The sequence below is a fragment of the Pavona decussata genome, unplaced genomic scaffold (genome assembly GCF_977016875.1).
Source record: "Pavona decussata unplaced genomic scaffold, jaPavDecu1.1 SCAFFOLD_266, whole genome shotgun sequence".
Classification (NCBI taxonomy): Eukaryota; Metazoa; Cnidaria; class Anthozoa; order Scleractinia; family Agariciidae; genus Pavona; species Pavona decussata.
This window is the reverse complement of record NW_028145668.1, coordinates 226,660-244,290: the sequence shown is the minus strand read 5'-3', so window position 1 is coordinate 244,290 and position 17,631 is coordinate 226,660. Positions and strand designations below refer to the sequence as shown.

At 37.6% G+C, this 17,631-nt stretch overlaps 1 protein-coding gene across 3 annotated transcripts; it reads right to left on the bottom strand.

The window, feature by feature from the left end:
* Positions 1-693: 693 nt before the first annotated feature.
* Positions 694-16,394, bottom strand: LOC146455902 (uncharacterized). Of its 3 annotated transcripts, XM_085093702.1 has the most exons (15): positions 14,813-16,383; positions 11,231-11,310; positions 10,658-10,696; positions 10,514-10,558; positions 8,641-8,838; positions 8,050-8,145; positions 7,780-7,875; positions 7,226-7,303; positions 6,674-6,886; positions 6,017-6,112; positions 5,510-5,587; positions 4,985-5,197; positions 4,369-4,455; positions 3,643-3,843; positions 694-2,074 (listed from the first exon to the last, which is right to left on the bottom strand). In XM_085093702.1, the coding sequence occupies exons 1-15, from the start codon at positions 15,291-15,293 to the stop codon at positions 1,886-1,888; spliced, it is 2,190 nt and encodes a 729-aa protein (XP_084949828.1). In that variant the 5' UTR covers positions 15,294-16,383; the 3' UTR covers positions 694-1,885. The 3 variants fall into 3 exon arrangements, with proteins under 3 accessions (XP_084949828.1, XP_084949830.1, XP_084949829.1); XM_085093704.1 differs by lacking the exons at positions 6,017-6,112; positions 6,674-6,886; positions 7,226-7,303 and having other exon boundaries at positions 14,813-16,394; XM_085093703.1 differs by lacking the exons at positions 4,985-5,197; positions 5,510-5,587; positions 6,017-6,112 and having other exon boundaries at positions 14,813-16,393.
* Positions 16,395-17,631: the final 1,237 nt, after the last annotated feature.

Below are 17,631 nucleotides of genomic sequence, written 5' to 3'. Positions count from 1 at the left end.
CGTACATTTCATTCTTGGGATTACTGTTCACGCGTGACCTGGATTGACTGTAACTTTAAAAAGATAGTCTTTATAATTTAGTCTGCACCTTACCCCGAGTCTGCATTTTACCCCCAGTCTGCAGTCTGCAGTCTGCAGTCTGCATTTTACACTGACCGCTTTTGATTTACTGTATTGAAAACCTGTGTTTTCCTTCCAAGAACCACAAACCGCCCCCTTGGTGAGCATGAGGAGACCTGGCAGCCATTTTGAATCTTCCGTACGAATAAAGCCGACTCAGATCTCGTAACCTGTCGTGGTGAACCGTCGGCATTCCGAACCTTTACGGAAAATGGACTTACTTACTTACTTACACAACACGACGACAATAGTGGTTTCAGCTTCAGAAGCTGAAACCACAAAAATGACGTCAGATGTAACGCGCGCGTTTTCTCAGCGAAAAATAAAGCCAATTCTGCTCGTATTTTTGCCTTTTTTTAACAGATCGACGGCAGTTTTCTATGGTCTATTAACTCTTATAAAAATGACGCCATAAAATGTTCAAAACTTTGCAGTGAAACCACTCGCCTGTTGCTCTTGGTTCCACTTGAGTTGAACATTTTTTGACGTCATTTTATGGTCTATAAGAGTACAGACCATAGAAAACTGCCGTGGACTTGTTAATTATTTTAAGTCAACCTGACAACATGGCCATTCGGCAAAAAAATGCATATCTTTAATGGAAAAAAACCTCAGAATCTATATTACATATACTACAAAATCACTTTTGCCCTAGAAAACAAAGAAGTTAAGTTACAAAGAGTTACATTAAAAAGAGTATGATTTGTATGGATAAAACTATATACAGGAGTAATTAAAAATGGAAATGTCTAATAAATAAATTATACCTTCAAACTTTAAAATATTCAAGGATACGGAAATAGGAACGGTCATAGTCAATTGCGTTTGGACCTTGAAAAAAATTTTCTAGGTGTAACAGTCCAAACGAGGTAATTGTGTTTAAGGAACTGAAAAACTGTTGTCGGCTATTTCTTAACACTGACTCTGCGTTGCTGGATTTTTTTCTAACTTCTATTTCAGAGGGAGGCACAATGAGTAGCCTCTCTTTATGAAAATGACTTTATATTCCATTGCTATGCGCCAGACCTGATCATGACTTTACCAAAGAGTCAAATGGTAACTCGAAAAAGGCCGAGAATGCAACACATTTGACCAATGAAATTAAATTGCTAATTATTAAATTCTTTTTATTGTGACGTATGAGAATCTCTGTATACTGACTTTTGATGAACAACTATACAAATAAAAAAATACCTTTCGTGAAGTTGAATAAACAAGCTAAGCGTATACACGCCCTTGTGAACTGCATGCCTTTTGTCTTGAACATATGCATGCATACGCTACGGTTACGATTTTCTGTTTAAAATATGTTTACTACAAGGGTCACGGGACTTCTGGTCGTTAACCAAGACCCGTTCTAAAATTGTATGAAGAACTGTACGAAAACGTTTCCCGGGGTCAAATAGACAAGCTAAACTTGCGCATGTCCTCAACAATGAAGTCAATGAACTGCGTGCCTTTTGTCTTTAATATATGTACACATAATTATGACACAGTTACAATCGACTGTCCATTAAAATTATCTTACAAAAACGGTTACAGGACTCACTGCCAATGAGTCCTCAATAGCCAGTTAAACTGTTTCAAACAAAGCATGTTTACCATTTACTTTTATGCAAACAGTGTTTAGTCTCAGTGAATCTCGATCTAAATATTATTAACTTATAAAAGTCTAAATACCTAGTCTAGTTTCGTGAATGTATATGCGATGCTGAAAGCTAAGCTTAATTGAAATTCACAACTCCCTTAAGTTTTTGCCACTAAATTAAGTTGTTAAAGGACATTCCCAGTAGTGTAAGTAGCAAGTCTTTTGTTGTCCTCCAAATGGTGAGAACAGGGTGGACGTTCCTCTACAAATGCAACTGTATCGCCTCGCGTTGCTATGCACTGTCTCAAAAAGGTTATACTCTGCTGCATAATTCGTGGCACAGGATACACCCAGTAATCTCTTTCCCTGTTCAAGGAATGATATTGAATAATACTGGTAAACAGGCAACAAGATGTAATTGAGAAATGCAATGTTACTACCAAAATATTAAGAGCAATCTAATTCAGGTTGCAATTAAGTAATTGGTGTAAAACAACAACTACTATTTCTACTATTACTACTGCTACTACTACTACTACTACTACTACTACTACTACTACTACTACTACTACTACTACTACTACTACTACTACTACTACTACTACTACTGCTGCTGCTGCTGCTGCTGCTGCTGCTGCTGCTGCTGCTGCTGCTACTACTACTACTACTACTACTACTGCTACTACTACTACTACTACTACTACTACTACTACTACTACTACTACTACTACATGTTAGAAAAATACTATTCATCTGATCTAAATCCTGAAAATTTTAGCAATGAGACAATAAGGCAAATTGAAACTAATATGAAAAACAAGTATCTACGTTTCTGGCAACACAACCTTGAACACTCAAAAAAGTTAGAGTTCTATAAGGTTTTCAAGAATGAATACTCTTCGTCTAATTATTTAACTCATTTAAGAAATTTTCCTGATAGACGAAACCTAGTTAAGTTTAAATTAAGTAACCACAAACTCAGAATTGAAGCTGGTAGATATCAGAAAGATCATCTTCCTAGAGAGTTAAGATTATGTCAGTTGTGTCAATCAAATCAAGTGGAAAATGAAACTCATTTCTTGTTTCAATGTAGTTGCTACTCTTTACAGAGGCAGACATTCTATGAAGACATAAGTAAAATGATACCTGCATGATATTCAAACGAAATCGACATCAGACATTGTGAAACTACTGATGAACTCTAAAGACTATAATGTAAACAAACTGGTTATGAAGTTCATTTCTTCATGTATGATTATACGTGACAGGCTATTATTGGATATTGATGATGTAACTTAGAATTAATTATATATTGTTATGACACTTTACACTGTTTTGTTAGTAATTAGATTATATAAGCTTTTGCAATACTGTAAATCTTGTGGTCATGCAAATAAAGCAATTACTACTACTACTACTACTACTGCTGCTGCTGCTGCTGCTGCTACTACTACTACTACTACTACTACTACTACTTCTGCTACTACTACTACTACTACTACTACTACTACTACTACTACTTCTGCTACTACTACTACTACTACTACTACTACTACTACTTCTACTACTTCTGCTACTACTACTACTACTACTACTACTACTACTGCTGCTGCTACTACTACTACTACTACTACTACTACTACTACTACTGCTACTACTACTACTGCTACTACTACTACTACTACTACTACTACTACTACTACTACTACTACTACTACTGCTACTACTGCTACTACTGCTACTACTACTACTACTACTACTACTACTACTACTACTACTACTACTACTACTACTACTACTACTACTACTACTACTACTACTACTCAGTACTACTTTTTGTAATCTTTCATTGATTCTTTATTATTATTTTTATTATTGCTGCGTCAATGCAATGCGTCTTTAAAACCTCCATTGCTGATGTTAAGCATACTCACATTTGGTTCAGCCAGGCCCGCTATTGTTACGGTATCACCTGCAGTCAGCGTCACTGCTACAACCTTGTATTGACATGAACTTAAGTCTCCAGATCCCTTTGGACCTGGTGGACCAGTTGATCCCTCAGGACCCGCGGGTCCTTGACTCCCATTAAATCCCGGAGGTCCAATGGGACCCGCCATCTTGCTAACGTTGTTGACCTGCACAACAACAAACAAAAAAAAAAAATAAACAAAAAAAAATACAAAACAAAACAAAAAAACAGTTTGGAAAGGAACTTAGTCGGATGACGGTGCAAAAACTGCTTAGTTGGCGGTTATAAAATTTTGCCGTACCCTAACACAACGAATAACTTATCAGCACTATTTGTTTTGTGGGTTGTCAGCATGGAAAGTAATGAGAAAAAGTATCGTTCTAAAACCACCATAACGTGACAGTCGTAATACTGGCTGTGGTTGACGGTTCTATAAACCATTTCGTTTGGTAAAATCCGGATTAATCAGAAGCGAAGGGGGAAAGAAAGTTTTACCTTTACTTTGAATGACTAAAGCTGTGTTTGACTCTTGGAGCGAAAACAAAATTTGTATGAATCAGTAGTCCCTCCTCGAAACAGGAACAGTATTAATTGTTATGTGCAAGGTGTTGTACGTAAACCAGTTACTTCATTTCTAGTTACAGTTTAGTTTCGGTGGTACTAATTGAAACTTGTTCTACACTAATCTCACCTTTTCTGTAATACTTGAATTCACGTTCACCAGTGAAGCTAACAAAGAAGCATCAGAGGCTTGAAGAAGAACTGCAGTCAAGTTCAACTGTAGGCAAAAATAAAATGAAGATAAAATAGTTAAGTCAGAAGTGCAGAATCTTTTTAACCCCTTAGACACAGGCTCGGTATCCTTTTCGGCATTGTGCAAGTTATTTTGAATATATCTATCTGAACTTGTTATAAAATTTAGTTTTATTCTGCATCACAAATTTCTTCGAGAGAGATATAACTAATAATTATTTTATAGCATCACATACAGTCATTACCATTTTTTAAACATGATTGGTTTTATAGTGTAACAATACCCGAGGGGTCCTGTGTTAATTTAAACTAGTTAGTTAGTCAGTCAGTCAGTCAGTCAGTCAGTCAGTCAGTCAGCTAGCTAGTCAGGGGTCAGCGCTTTGTCGAAACCATTCCCAAATGGAATTACCTACCTATACCTACCTACCTACCTACCTACCTACCCACCTACCTACTTACCTACCTGGAATTTAAGATAAATTCTAATAAAAATTAAAATCTGACATTTTCTTAGAGTATATTTATATGAAAAAAATGAACTATGAGCCACTCACCTGCTCAGTTAAATTGTCTTTTACTTTTCTTAATTTCTCCAAAATATGAACTTGGGATGTGTTAACTGCGGTCCATACTCTGTGAATTTCTTTCTTCGTGCGATTTCCTGCCGACCAAAGTGCTGTCAGTTGTTGCCAAGACATTTCCTTTGCGTCCTGACGAGTAGCATTCAACAAGTTCTGAAGGTCGTGGATTTTTTTGAGGTTTTTCTCCTGTAGTAAAAGAAAGAAGAAAATTTCATCGTCTAGGAACGCGGAGAAACAGTCTAGAACACGTAGTGTTAGACGGTGCTGTTTAACCGGTAAGGAATATTGAAGCAAATCATGATGCTGAAAACGTTATTAATATTGCCTGCAAAAGATTCATCAAACGACTTACTTAGAGGAAAAAGCAACAATTGATCTTTTTTTTTTTTTTTTTTACAGTCCTGCTCAAATTTTTTGCATTTACTGAAGAAATCGATGCAAAATGCCATATATATTTGAACGTGTAGTATGCTTCACCAAGAAGAGCAGACTTCTTACCGTTACTTTACTTGTGCTGTTTGATTTCTGCTCCTCGGTTTTGATTCTGGCTTCAAGCCTCTCGGATCGATACGTTACCTAGGATAAAAGTGGGTGTCAGTGCTGTAAGCATGCTGAATAAAAGTTGCAATTATTGAGCGGGTTCAGTTATTGACAGAACGTTTACTTTAGTAAAATTAAATAAAGCGTAGAGATTCCAGGTGGATATGCATGTTAGGGGACCTGGCCACTGCAAGTCTTTTTGTTTGTGCAGTCTAACATCAGAAGTCCGCTTCATTAGACCCTAAAATTCCTTATTGAACGAACACCTTGTACGGATGGCCATCCCAAGTTTTCAGGGTAACTTGATTAAGGCTACATGCATTCGTCTCGCGAAACTAAATCAGAAACAAAGAAGGTGCGACCACAAAAAAGTAATCTAAATTGTCACAATGACCTCGGGAACTCGAAGAACAAGGGCATTCTTTAAAACACAGTATTCCCCTGTTTAATTGTCACTGGACTTACATTTGCTTTAAACGACTTTAAGAAAATCGTCAAATTGGTACAGCATCTCCTCGATTGATTGAGATTTAACCAAACAGTTTCCATTTCGTTGTTCATCTGCAAAGAAAAGACAATATTTTCAAGTACCAATGATACGAATCCTAAAGCAAAACAATTTATATTAAGATTCGATAAAGTTTCGGACTGTCTGATTGTTTGAGGCAGTTCACTCCAAAGTCTTCTAGCGCAAACTGACGAAAAGCACGTGGTTCATAGTGGGCTGCTAATTTTAAGGCAATGGACAAGTGTCTCAAGAAGCTAGCTGTGCTAAAATAATAAACAAAAAATAATTGTAAAATCTCTTTTTCTCTTTCTTTTTTCTCTCTGTCAAGCTTTCAAAGCGTTACTGTTAAATAATGTCAGTGGCGAAGCCTTGTGTATTATCGTTAGTTAGTTAGTTAGTTAGTTAGTTAGTTAGTTAGTTAGTTAGTTAGTTCGTTAGTTAGTTAGTCAGGGTTTCGTCGAAGCTCTGTCTAAAAAGAGTTACCAAGTTACCTTCCTACCTACCTGTACTTACCTAGAATGTAAAAAGTATTCATGATGAAATATTTTAAATCGTAAAATCTGACATGTTCTTAGGAATTATGTGTATGAAGAAATGAACTATGAACCACTCACCTGCTCAGTTAAATTTTCCTCTACTCTTCTTAACTTCCCCAAAAGATGAACTTGGGAAGTGTTCACTGCGGTCCATACACTGTGTATTTCTTTCTTCGTGAGATTTCCTGCGGACCACAGTGCTATGAAATGCCGCCGAGACATTTCCCTTGCGTCCTGACGAGTAACATTCAACAAGCTCTCAAGGCCCTGGATTTTTTTGAGGTTTTTCTCCTGTAGTGAAAGAGATATGAAAACTTTATCGGCTCCTGTACTAGTTCTAGTCCCCAAGGAACGTGAAGAACCAAGCTCATAGAATACGCTAGTGTTAAAATGGTGCTGTTTATTAAACCGGTAAGGAATATTAAAGCGAAGGCTGTAAACGTTAACAAGATCACCGGAAAATCTTTATGTAGAAACCTTCATAAAACGACTTCAATTTAGAGGAAGCAGAAGCAATTGATCATTCTGTTTACAGAATATGTTCCATACGTTGCATTCTCTGAAGCAATCAATGAAAAATGCCACATCTATTTGTATAGCAAACTTCATTAAGAAGTGCAGACTTCTTACCGTTACTTTACTTGTGTTGCTTGATTTCTGTTCCTCGTTTTCGATTCTGACCTCAAGCCTCTCGGAGCGATAAGTCACCTGGAATAAAAATAGGTGTTAATGTTGTAACTCGCGCTGAAAGTTGCATTTTTAATTGAGCAGTTTAAATAATCGAGAGAACGTTTACTTCACTTCACTTCACTAGAAGACCTGCTACACTACACAAAAGGCCAAGCCAGCAATTGAATAAAACGTAGAGATTCCAGGTAGATATGTGAGGGGACCTGTCCACTGTAAGTCCTTTTGTTTGTGTAGTCTATCAGCAGAAGTCCGCTTCATTACATTCTTAAATTCCTTACTTACTGAACGGACACCTTGTACGAATGGCCATTCCCAAGTTGTCAGAGTAACATAATAAAGGCTACTGCATTTCTCTAGCAAAACTAAATCAGAAACAATGGAGGTGCGACCATAAAAAAAAGGAATCTGAATTGTTATAATGACCTTGGTAACTAAAAGAACGAGGGCATTCTTAAAAGACAACATTTCCATGTTTTAATTCTCATTTGACTTACATTTGCTTTAAACGACTTTAAGAAAGTCGTCAAATTGGTACAGCATTTCCTCGATTGATTGAGATTTAACCAAACTCTGTCCATCTCGTTTTTTACCTGCAAAAAAAGAAAAGATTTTTAAGTAAAATGACCTGAGAATCGTATATAGGCGGCGTGTAAATAATTTGAGTACGCTTACAATAATTAAAGGTTATCAAACGTTAAAAACAAGTACCAATGGTATAAACTTACAAAACAAGATTCGATAAAGCCTTCGCGGATTTCATGTACCTGTGATTTGAAACCTTGTAGAGATGACTTCAGATTATTAAGAGTTCCGTTAGTTTCATTTACACTCCGCTTTACATTTTTGAATTCTTGGTCCATCTGAAAGAGAGAAAAAAATAGCATTGTTAATTTACTGTAAGGAATATATAAAAATAATAAATAATAAATAAATAAATAAATAAACAAACAAGGTCTATATCATTACTTCATGTTTTTGATTAATTAGGAGAGAAACTAATAAAACGATAAAACCTTATTTCCAATTTAGTTATCCGGATTAATAACAGTGGTCTCCAGTGCAGTTCGGTCAAGTTTCATTTAAGAAACTTCGAAGTTAATAAACCCATGTAAAAATACTTCTGCACCCACCAAATGTAAATAATGTTCACCCAAACAACTTTTTTAACATCTTTTTCAGGGAATAGTGGTAACGGAACAAATTAAAAAGAGTCATCTAAAATAGTTTAGGAGCGTAGAAACTGAGCAAATTTCAGTATTTCGACTTGTTCAGAAGTCAACTAAGAGGAGTGTCAGCTGTTCAGCCAACAGTTTAAGCCGTAAATTATGAAAAAAAAACTGAAAAACATATCCTACCTTAGCAGTTAAGTTAGAAGTCTTTTCGGCCGTTGTATTGACTGCAATCCATACACCTTTAAGTCTGCTCAACTGAACAGTTGTGGAGATTGTCGTGTTCCACAAAGCAACCATTTGAGTAGCAAGTTGATCCTTAAGTGACTTCAGTTCATCCTGAGTGGATTTGAGGCGATATGTAAGATTTTTTATTCTATTGTCCTGAAAGAAAAAAAAAAAAACGTTTGTTATGAGTGACTCTCAAAGCTATGTGAGAACCTACTAACTGGCGGCTCTTATATTAAAGGTAAAGCTATTTATTAATACCACATCCCATCAGACGGAGATCAACTTGTTTCTATACCTAATTTAAAAACCTAGGTATAAGCGGCCCAAAACTGAACTATTTATACTGACGAACAGTTTTTATCGACTTGAAGTAATTTCAGTGGAAAATCTGTCCAACATATTAGTTCCATAAATTTATAGACATCTACAACTGAATGTTTCAATATCATTAAAAACTGTATATTTGTTGAGGAACATTGTGCACATAATACAGTTTACGAAACGCGGGTGGGTTACGGGTCTCTTGAGAAACGAGCCCTTAACGTTAGTTTCAAGCCTCACTCTCGGCTCTATTGCAGCTTATTTGCTCTCAGGGGACACCCAAGGTGCTTATCACAAACTAAGCTGACAGCCACAGAGGTGAAAAATAATTTAAAATCCTTTAAATTAATCTCGATAAACATTCCCTCTCATAATCCGCATCTAGTGGAATTCATTTCTTAGCGCTGTTTACCTTTCATTTGATGTTTATACAAATTAGAGGAGAGGGTAAAAAATAGAAGGGGTGTTTATTCCAGTATCATACTGTATTTTAGATTCTGATGGGCCTCAAGGAGTCTCTGTTTTATTTTTATTATTTTTTTTTTTCAGTTCGCATCACGTTGGCTGATTTGTATCTTTTCTTGATACACGGCATACAAAGCACGCATATATACCTAGAATGACTTCAGTTAACATTTTTTCCCGAAACGTGAGAATGAACTCTTTTTTTCTTACTTAATACATTTTCCTCTTCTTGGAGAGCCTTATTTTTTTAATACGGACGTTGAAGCTGAGATTGGTCAACATTTTAAGAACATGCTAAGGCCGTGATTTAGTAACAACGTTTTGCCTTGGTCCGGCTGCTTTGGAAGGCGAGACAGTTTAATCTGAGTTAATCCAACTGAGCCAATGCCAGAATACATATACCGCATATAATAGCATGATAAATACAGTGTGCATGGTCAATGCTTATCATCAGTTGCAGCGTATAAGCCTAACTTACTTAACTAAAAGACTACCGCACTGACAACATGTCAAGGACATCTTTAAAAAGTTTTCAGGATTGAATTGCAAGAATATAAAAACTATCAGTTCCAGCTCAACTTCAGGGCAAAAAAGAAAACTTGTCATTTTATTATGATATTTTGCAGTGACAATCCTATTTTAAAAAAATGACCACTCAAGTTTCTATAAAGCCGCCGATACACGTTGAAACTTTTAGCTGAAACTTGTGTGCAACGGCGCTGCGAAACAAGTTTTAGCAGGCGTTGCGCCGTGTAACATGGTCGGTTTTGTGAAACTTTTTCGAACTTCCGTTGCGAGACAAGTTTCACGAAAAGTAGAACCGCTTTCTACTTCTGCAACGGCTCGCAACGGTCGCAGTGGTGAAAAAACAAGAGTTTCACCGTGTAACACCACTTCGTGAAACTGGTCTCGTTTGCCGTTGCACACAAGTTTCATCTAAAAGTTTCAACGTGTAACGGCGGCTTAATGCAGGCTTGCCTTATTCCTGCGTGCCAATCATTTGTACAAAACCGTGAACCATCGCGAAACAAAAGTGTATTACCTGTTCTTGTAAAAGCATCTTTAATCTGTTCGTTTCTTGAAGACCCTGTCAACCGCAAGATAATAAAATGAAGTTGTTAATTTAGACATTCAGAGGAAACAAACGTAAATCTAGAAAGTCATCGAAGATGCTGTGATGACTCACCTTTTTCTCCCTTTCTTTATTACTTCCTTCCATTATTTCCTACAAGAATAACAATTAAAACTAATTAACTACATCCCAGCAACATACAGACGAATGCTTTCTGTGAAGTAACCCCTTGCATTCAGACAGCTTCTACGCCGGGCTGTCTGAAGTCAGCAAAGCACTCAGTTATAAAATTTAACTGCGTAAGTCAGAAAGTCTGTTAAAAATGGCGCTTTTGCTTGCCTGTGATACCGACAAATGAATTGAGTAATTGTTTGGATAATGCTTGGCTTTGAAATTGCACAAATTGAATAAATGCAACTGAAGCTACCCAAACTTATAAATATCTTACGTTAAAAATCATTTTGCTTGTCTGTGTTAAATTTACTTTATCAATTCAGGCAAAAGAGTCAGGTTGTTTTACGGTTTGGCTTTAAAATTGCCCAAAGAGAAGAAATACAAAGTTACGCAAAAAAGTTTTTTTCCAACGTTAGGCTTCATTTCATTGAAGCCATGATTTATCGCTCCTGACTTGAGCTCTACTTGCTATTACTTTTGAATTTCTATATAATTGATACAAAATTAAATTACCAGTCTTTTGTTCATCGTAGTTATGTTCTTCTCAATCCTATCGTCGCTTACAGATTTCATTGCATTTGTGCCTTCAACTCCTAGGACACGAATAAATAAAAGATATTCATGTTTTTTCTATTTAGAGTCTGCGACACTAACAACAACACCTTTTAAAAAAGTGATAAATGCTTTCTTTTTTTAAGCTAAGGAAAGTAATTGCTTATCAAAACACACTAGGTAGGCGTGAATACATCAAGGAGAGATTTCTCACATGTTACAGCCGTACTTGGAGCCAAACTAAAATGGCTCCATAACGGCGAAGATGTCAGTGGTTGGTTTTCAATCTGGCGATTGGTTTAACAGGTACGCACAAAAATAAACTTAATGAAGAGTTAAAAAACGAGTTCAATATAAACTCTTTCTCACGATGTTTACTGAATTCATTTCCTGCATGAGCGTGTAATATATCAAGGGCTGAGATTGTTAGTTACAAGTGTAAAAGTTATATCAAATTTATTCCTAGTCTCCGTATGATCAGAGAGCAACTAGGAGTATTGCTAATTCCCCCTTGATATGAAGTGATGCTTGTCCATTGTTAAGTTACCCCAAGAGTTTGTCGAAAGCACAGAAGTAATTGATACCTAGGCTGAGAGAGATAAAGAGACAATGCGCTGCTTCTTAATTTGTAGAGCGGACAGTAACTGAGAGTAACCTCGACCTTGCGCTCGCAGGATATCCATCCCATTGCGTTTGTTTATTTTGGATTTCGTTGCGTTGAAAATGACATTTTGATTTGTTGTTTCTTGTTAATGTGCGCAGCGTCATACCGAAAAACGCAGGAGAACGGTTCCGTCGTATACAGAAACTTGTTTGGAAAACATTTTTCAGACTCCCTTTATACTACCTGACTTTAAAAACTCGCCGAGATTTGACACGTCCATACATAAACAACCCTGATCTTCAGGGATTTCTGTTCTGTTTACAAACGTTGAAGCCTTTTAAATTATAATCTTTGTAAAAGTTCTTAGTATGATCGTATCAGAAACACCTAATTATGTTCCGAAAGGGGCATTTAATTTACGAGGAAGGAGAAATGGCTGTGACAAAGGCAACCAATTTTCACAATCGTGCACCTTTCAAAAGTGTCTGGTGGAAAAAGTGAAATTGTGGTGAAAATTGCGGAATTGAATCGGCATTTCTTCCGTCGAAGTGAAATCCAATTCGATAACTTTAAAAAAATCTAGATGTTGAAGCAGGTTCGGGATTGATTAAAAACTCATTGACTTTCAACTGCCAATCAAATCCATTGACAACCACAAATTGAAAGTGGCGTGATCGAACTCTCGTGAAAACGGCTGTAACTAAATGGATGACCTTAGGTCATCATGTGTTTATCAGGCCCGGGGAATGTTAGTGCTGGGCTGTTATCTGTAATGGAATGTGCTAGTTCGTACTGCTTGTGAACGGACACACCCCTGTGTCCATTATCACCATTTCATTAACACACAAAAATGTAAAGAAAGATCAAACATGTAGTGGTGTTGATGACATTCGACTGCAGTAAACAACTAAATTTGGATAGTAATCTTATAGCTCTCTCTAGAAAGCTCATTTGACCAATTTTCTACTATCGTGACTTTTTTAAAGCATTGTTTTCCTTAGTCATAGAGCATTTTTCATTGCTAATTTCTGCTTAACATAATTTGGGTGGTCTGTCAAAATCAGCTGTTTACTTTATGTAGATTTATAAAAGAAGAACGCACACGGCACAGGCAAAAGTACTGACATGCACATTTTTCATAAAAAAAAGTGGGTGACGAAACTATACACTCTTTGATTTGGAGCCAGCATTCTTGAAAATGAAAGTTATTAAATTAACATTTAAGAAAAAGAATAATTCGTAATTGAAGCTCGAGAAATCTCGGCTTCTTGAGAGGTCGAACTGGTATGATGCAAGAATGTTAGAGGGAAGTACCATCGAAAGGATATTTTCCTTTTGTCTCCGAAATGACAAATTATGGCCTCATTTAAACATGCATTGCCAAAGCCTTTACGCTTTACGCAGCTGAAGTGTTTCAGCAACAGCAGTTCCTATTAAAACACAATTTTTGCGTCTATTATATCACCAAACAATCTTCAGATGTTTTCTTTTGATTAACCCTTTCAGACTTCTTTACGATTGAAATATCATCTCAATAACATTTCTATGAAAGAATAACCCGCGAGTGGCCCTGTTTAGCTATAAAGATAAAGCCACAAAGAAGCATTGAACAAGGTCATTTGAAAGCATTCTTTTTTTTTTAAAATCTGTTTTTAGTAAAAAGCGAAATAGTAATAAGGTCGGGAGGGGATTTTCCATGCCTAAGGGCATGATGTCTAAAATCTGAATTAAAAACATATCGGTTTCTGGCCGTAATGATTTCATGTGATCACTGTAAACGTATAATCGAGAACGACCATTGAACGAATCCAAAGGAGTGTGACTTTTTCAATGTACCCGATCCCTTTAACAGTTTCAGTTAAGCAATAGATTTTAAAGCAGCCGACAGATGTCCTTTCGAGTAACCGCATAACAGCAGTTAATTGAAGATAAAGAGGTTTTATGAAGATAAATGTTGAACGATATAAACATTAGACAAACTTACGAAAGTTCTTGTCGTACGGCACTTATAGAATAATTTAAGAGCGGCTCTTCGCATTTCTCTATTTCAATCGCCTGCACAGTTTTTTTTATTCTTATACAAGTTAGATCTATACTCCAAGCAAAATCAAGGCCCCGGAAATTGGGTTTTAACGGGGGATGTTCTAGGATTTGTTGCGCGCAAAGACTTGAAAAAACACATTTCCCATGGAAAACACGCTTTAAAAATCTTGATGCCGAAGAAACTTTTCGTAATTTTCTAGTTCGGATCTTCAACCTTGGTCTGTGAAAAACAACGACTCCTGCGACTCATTCCTCCTGCCAGGCTTAGAAATGGTATCGTTAACGCCGCCTTAAGTCATCGTCTGGAACCGAAGTCAGGAATTTGATCGACGACTGAGGTTAATCTTGTTTTCAGGAGTTCCCTTATAACCAGAGACGGAAATCCACCAGAGACGGAAATCTCACTGCAGTGAATGTGACTTGATTCGTCGGATTTCGTATGTTGTGTTTCTGGCAATGGATAGTCAGGTCTTTACGTTTTTTGCTCATCTAAAGCTGTGCATCTGGTTATTTTTTGTTTTTGTTTTTGTTTTTTTGTTTTGTTTTTCGTAAGACCGAACAATTTCCGTTATCCGTGGCCTTAATAAAAGCATGTACAAACTGGGCAGTACTGTTTCATTTGCCAAGAAAACATAAAAAATTTTGAAATTTTTGCCAGTAACCTGGAGGGAGTTTACTGGCACTTGTCAAAAGGAGGCCCTTAGGGGAGGATCCGACCAGTCGGGACAAGAAAACATGGCCGTTATGAAGAGGTGGCCGCCTTTTGGAGGAGGCTGTCGTTAACACTGATAGCTTCAACTGTAGTTTTAAATGAATTCACAGTGGCATACAGTTCTTTATCCCAGATTATATATAACTGGTCTAAATGAAATGTTTAAATTCATGAATGCTCTTACCTTTATTTCCTCCACAAGAGCAATTCCTCGTCTCAACAGATCCAAAGAGAATCAGCAATGTCAGCACAAGCGAAACAATTGAAGTTACGCAGACAACTCCTATCAGGACAACAAGTTTTTTGCTAAGCAATGTCTTCTCCCCGAAATTATCGTCTTTGATGCTTTTCACGTCCCATTCACATTTCCTCACCACATTTATATTCTCTCTCTTTATGGCTACTCTGTGAGGTCCATGTGGAATTAGTGGGGTTTCCATCACCTGCGGTTCCATGTCTTCCTCTGATTCGCTATATCGTTGTTGAAACGATGGATTCACTACCACAGCTCCTCGAAAGTCTCTTCTTGGTGCACGGACAGCAGAGTTGGGACGATGCGGAATTTTCGTCTCTTCAACTGTCCATGCTCGTTGCAGCGGTATTTTCGTCTCTTCCAATGTCCAAGATCGCTGAGGATGAACTTTATATGGATGAAACAAGGACATCGTGGAGTTGGCCCCACCTGGACGTATTTTTCAACCAAGATAAGGTTTTGTTTAGAACATCAACTAAACAGTCTGCGGCTGATAGAATCAACGGTGCATTCGCCTCTCTTCAGCGTACCTTTGAGCGCGGCAAAACCCCTAGACTGCACGAAAGGCGCGAAGCGACCGAAATGCGTCAAATATGACTTATGAGATAAGATGATCACTGAACACTATATTGGGTGATAGTCTCAGGTTTCACTGGAATGTTTGTAGCGAATCTCTGCACACCGGAACAACAGGATCGGGTAACATTCAACAGATCTTTATCGGAAGATGTGTTGACCCATCTGTGGGCAGATCGCTTTCACAGAATGAATTTTCCAAGGACCCGTGCTGTTTATTTTTAACCCCAATGAAAACTGTTTCTATTGGATTTTCCGCGAGAATGGCAAACACAGGAAATACTTATACAGCCGCTACGTGAGGTACTGATTTCGTGACTGACAGAAAGAAAAATAAGAGGGAAAACGTTCTCAAGAGTTGGGACGATCGTCCCACGTCATAACTCCAGATTTATCACAAATTCGTGAGGTCCAACAATATCAAGAACATACATTGATCACGTAGAAAGCTCAAGTATTTCAATGTTCTCCAAGCATTTGTAACTCTTAAAACCGGTATAACGTTAAAGTCTGGTAAATGTCGTGATCTTATCGTAGGCAAATAAAACCCCCGGCCGAATCAAACCCCCCGTACTGAACAGTCAACGCCGGATAGTGGATAAGGCAATTGGGTCTGGTTTTGCTTAATTAAACACCAATTCACGAAAACTTTGCGTGAGAGGCCCTACCTTTGAGTTGATACTCACAAGTGGCCCTTTGCAGTGGCGCAAACTTTTTCATAGTGCAAATTTACTGTTCATTTTCAGTTAAGTTTAGCCAGCCTGTCGACTCCACCTTCCTTCAATGAACATACAGACAGTCCGGTAATTTTCCACGTTTAACCGCACTCAGAACGTGGTATAAAATCAGGCAATATGCACTATGGACTGTCAGCTGCGTATTTTACGCAGAAAGCTCTTGTATCCAAATCAAGCAAGGAGCTTAAGCTCTAAGCAATAGGAATTAAGGCAAAGTAGTTCGTTTTAGCTATTAAAAATCTAAATTAAGATATCACCCGATATCGCCGTAGACAATATGTCGGATGCCAGAAAACGTGCCTGATTTGGTTATCAAAGATGTCTTGACGTATGCGCGTTTATGAGAGTTGCAAACAACGATAAAGAAACTGTTTATTCAGTCAGTCTAGCTCACTGAAACCTTCGTAATAAATTCCTTTACAAAGACAACAGGACAATCATGAGGGCATAAAGGTAAATAATCTTTAAAGAAAACGGAAGTCTGTAAAATATTGTGGTCACTCTGAATTTAAAACATTTCTAAACCGGAGACCAACGAAGATTTGGGTGGTCATTAGAGCCGGTCGGGTAAAATGCAGTTCTTTAGTCCTATAATCAGATCTGAAATAAAAATAATGGTGAGTCACGGTCGTGTAGCTACGTGCTGCAAGTTGTCGATTTACTTCAAGTGAGTTTTGTTAAGTGGGATATACCGGGCTTTCCATTTTCACAGTCGGGCTGATGCGCACTTACGGACCTGCGGTCATTGGAGTATCATAAGTGCCTCAAAAGTATGTTGAAATATTGTTCAAGAACGCGTTTTTGGGTGGTCTCGACAACAAAATGTATGTCCTTTCTATGCTGTGAACTCACACGCTATGTAGAGTGAGTCGGACTGACTGAAAGCCACCTAGGATGTCCCACGTTTGGTAACAATCGAGGGTTAAGGCTTGCGGCAGCTGGGTTGGCTAATTTTATCAGGGGCATGACATTTAGTCATCCATATCATTACGGACAATTCAGACGTGATATTCATCACGGGGTCGAGAAGTGGGAAGCTGTGACCGAGAGACTGCAGCTTTAGGTAAAACAGCGGATGTGTTTTCTATACCGAGTTGACGTCAATAACAGATGCCCAGGATAATCTTTTTTTAACAAACTAATCTGTTTGTTGAGAGTAACCTTTTATCACGATTCTAACCCACAGACTGAACTGAACTCATTTTCGTCGCTAGCTTGATCATTCTTGTCTCTTGTGATTGTTTATTGTTTTGATCTCGTTTCCCAGGTCGAACTAATATCTACAAAATACATCCTGGCTGCAAAAATATCCTGTTAGAATATAGCTTGCCGGAGTGTCTCGCCTGGAATTTCCTATTAACCGCAGTCAAAACTTCTGTTTTCCGAATAGTCCTGTTTGACATGAGCAATCCAACCCCCAAACACTGATCTTTCAGT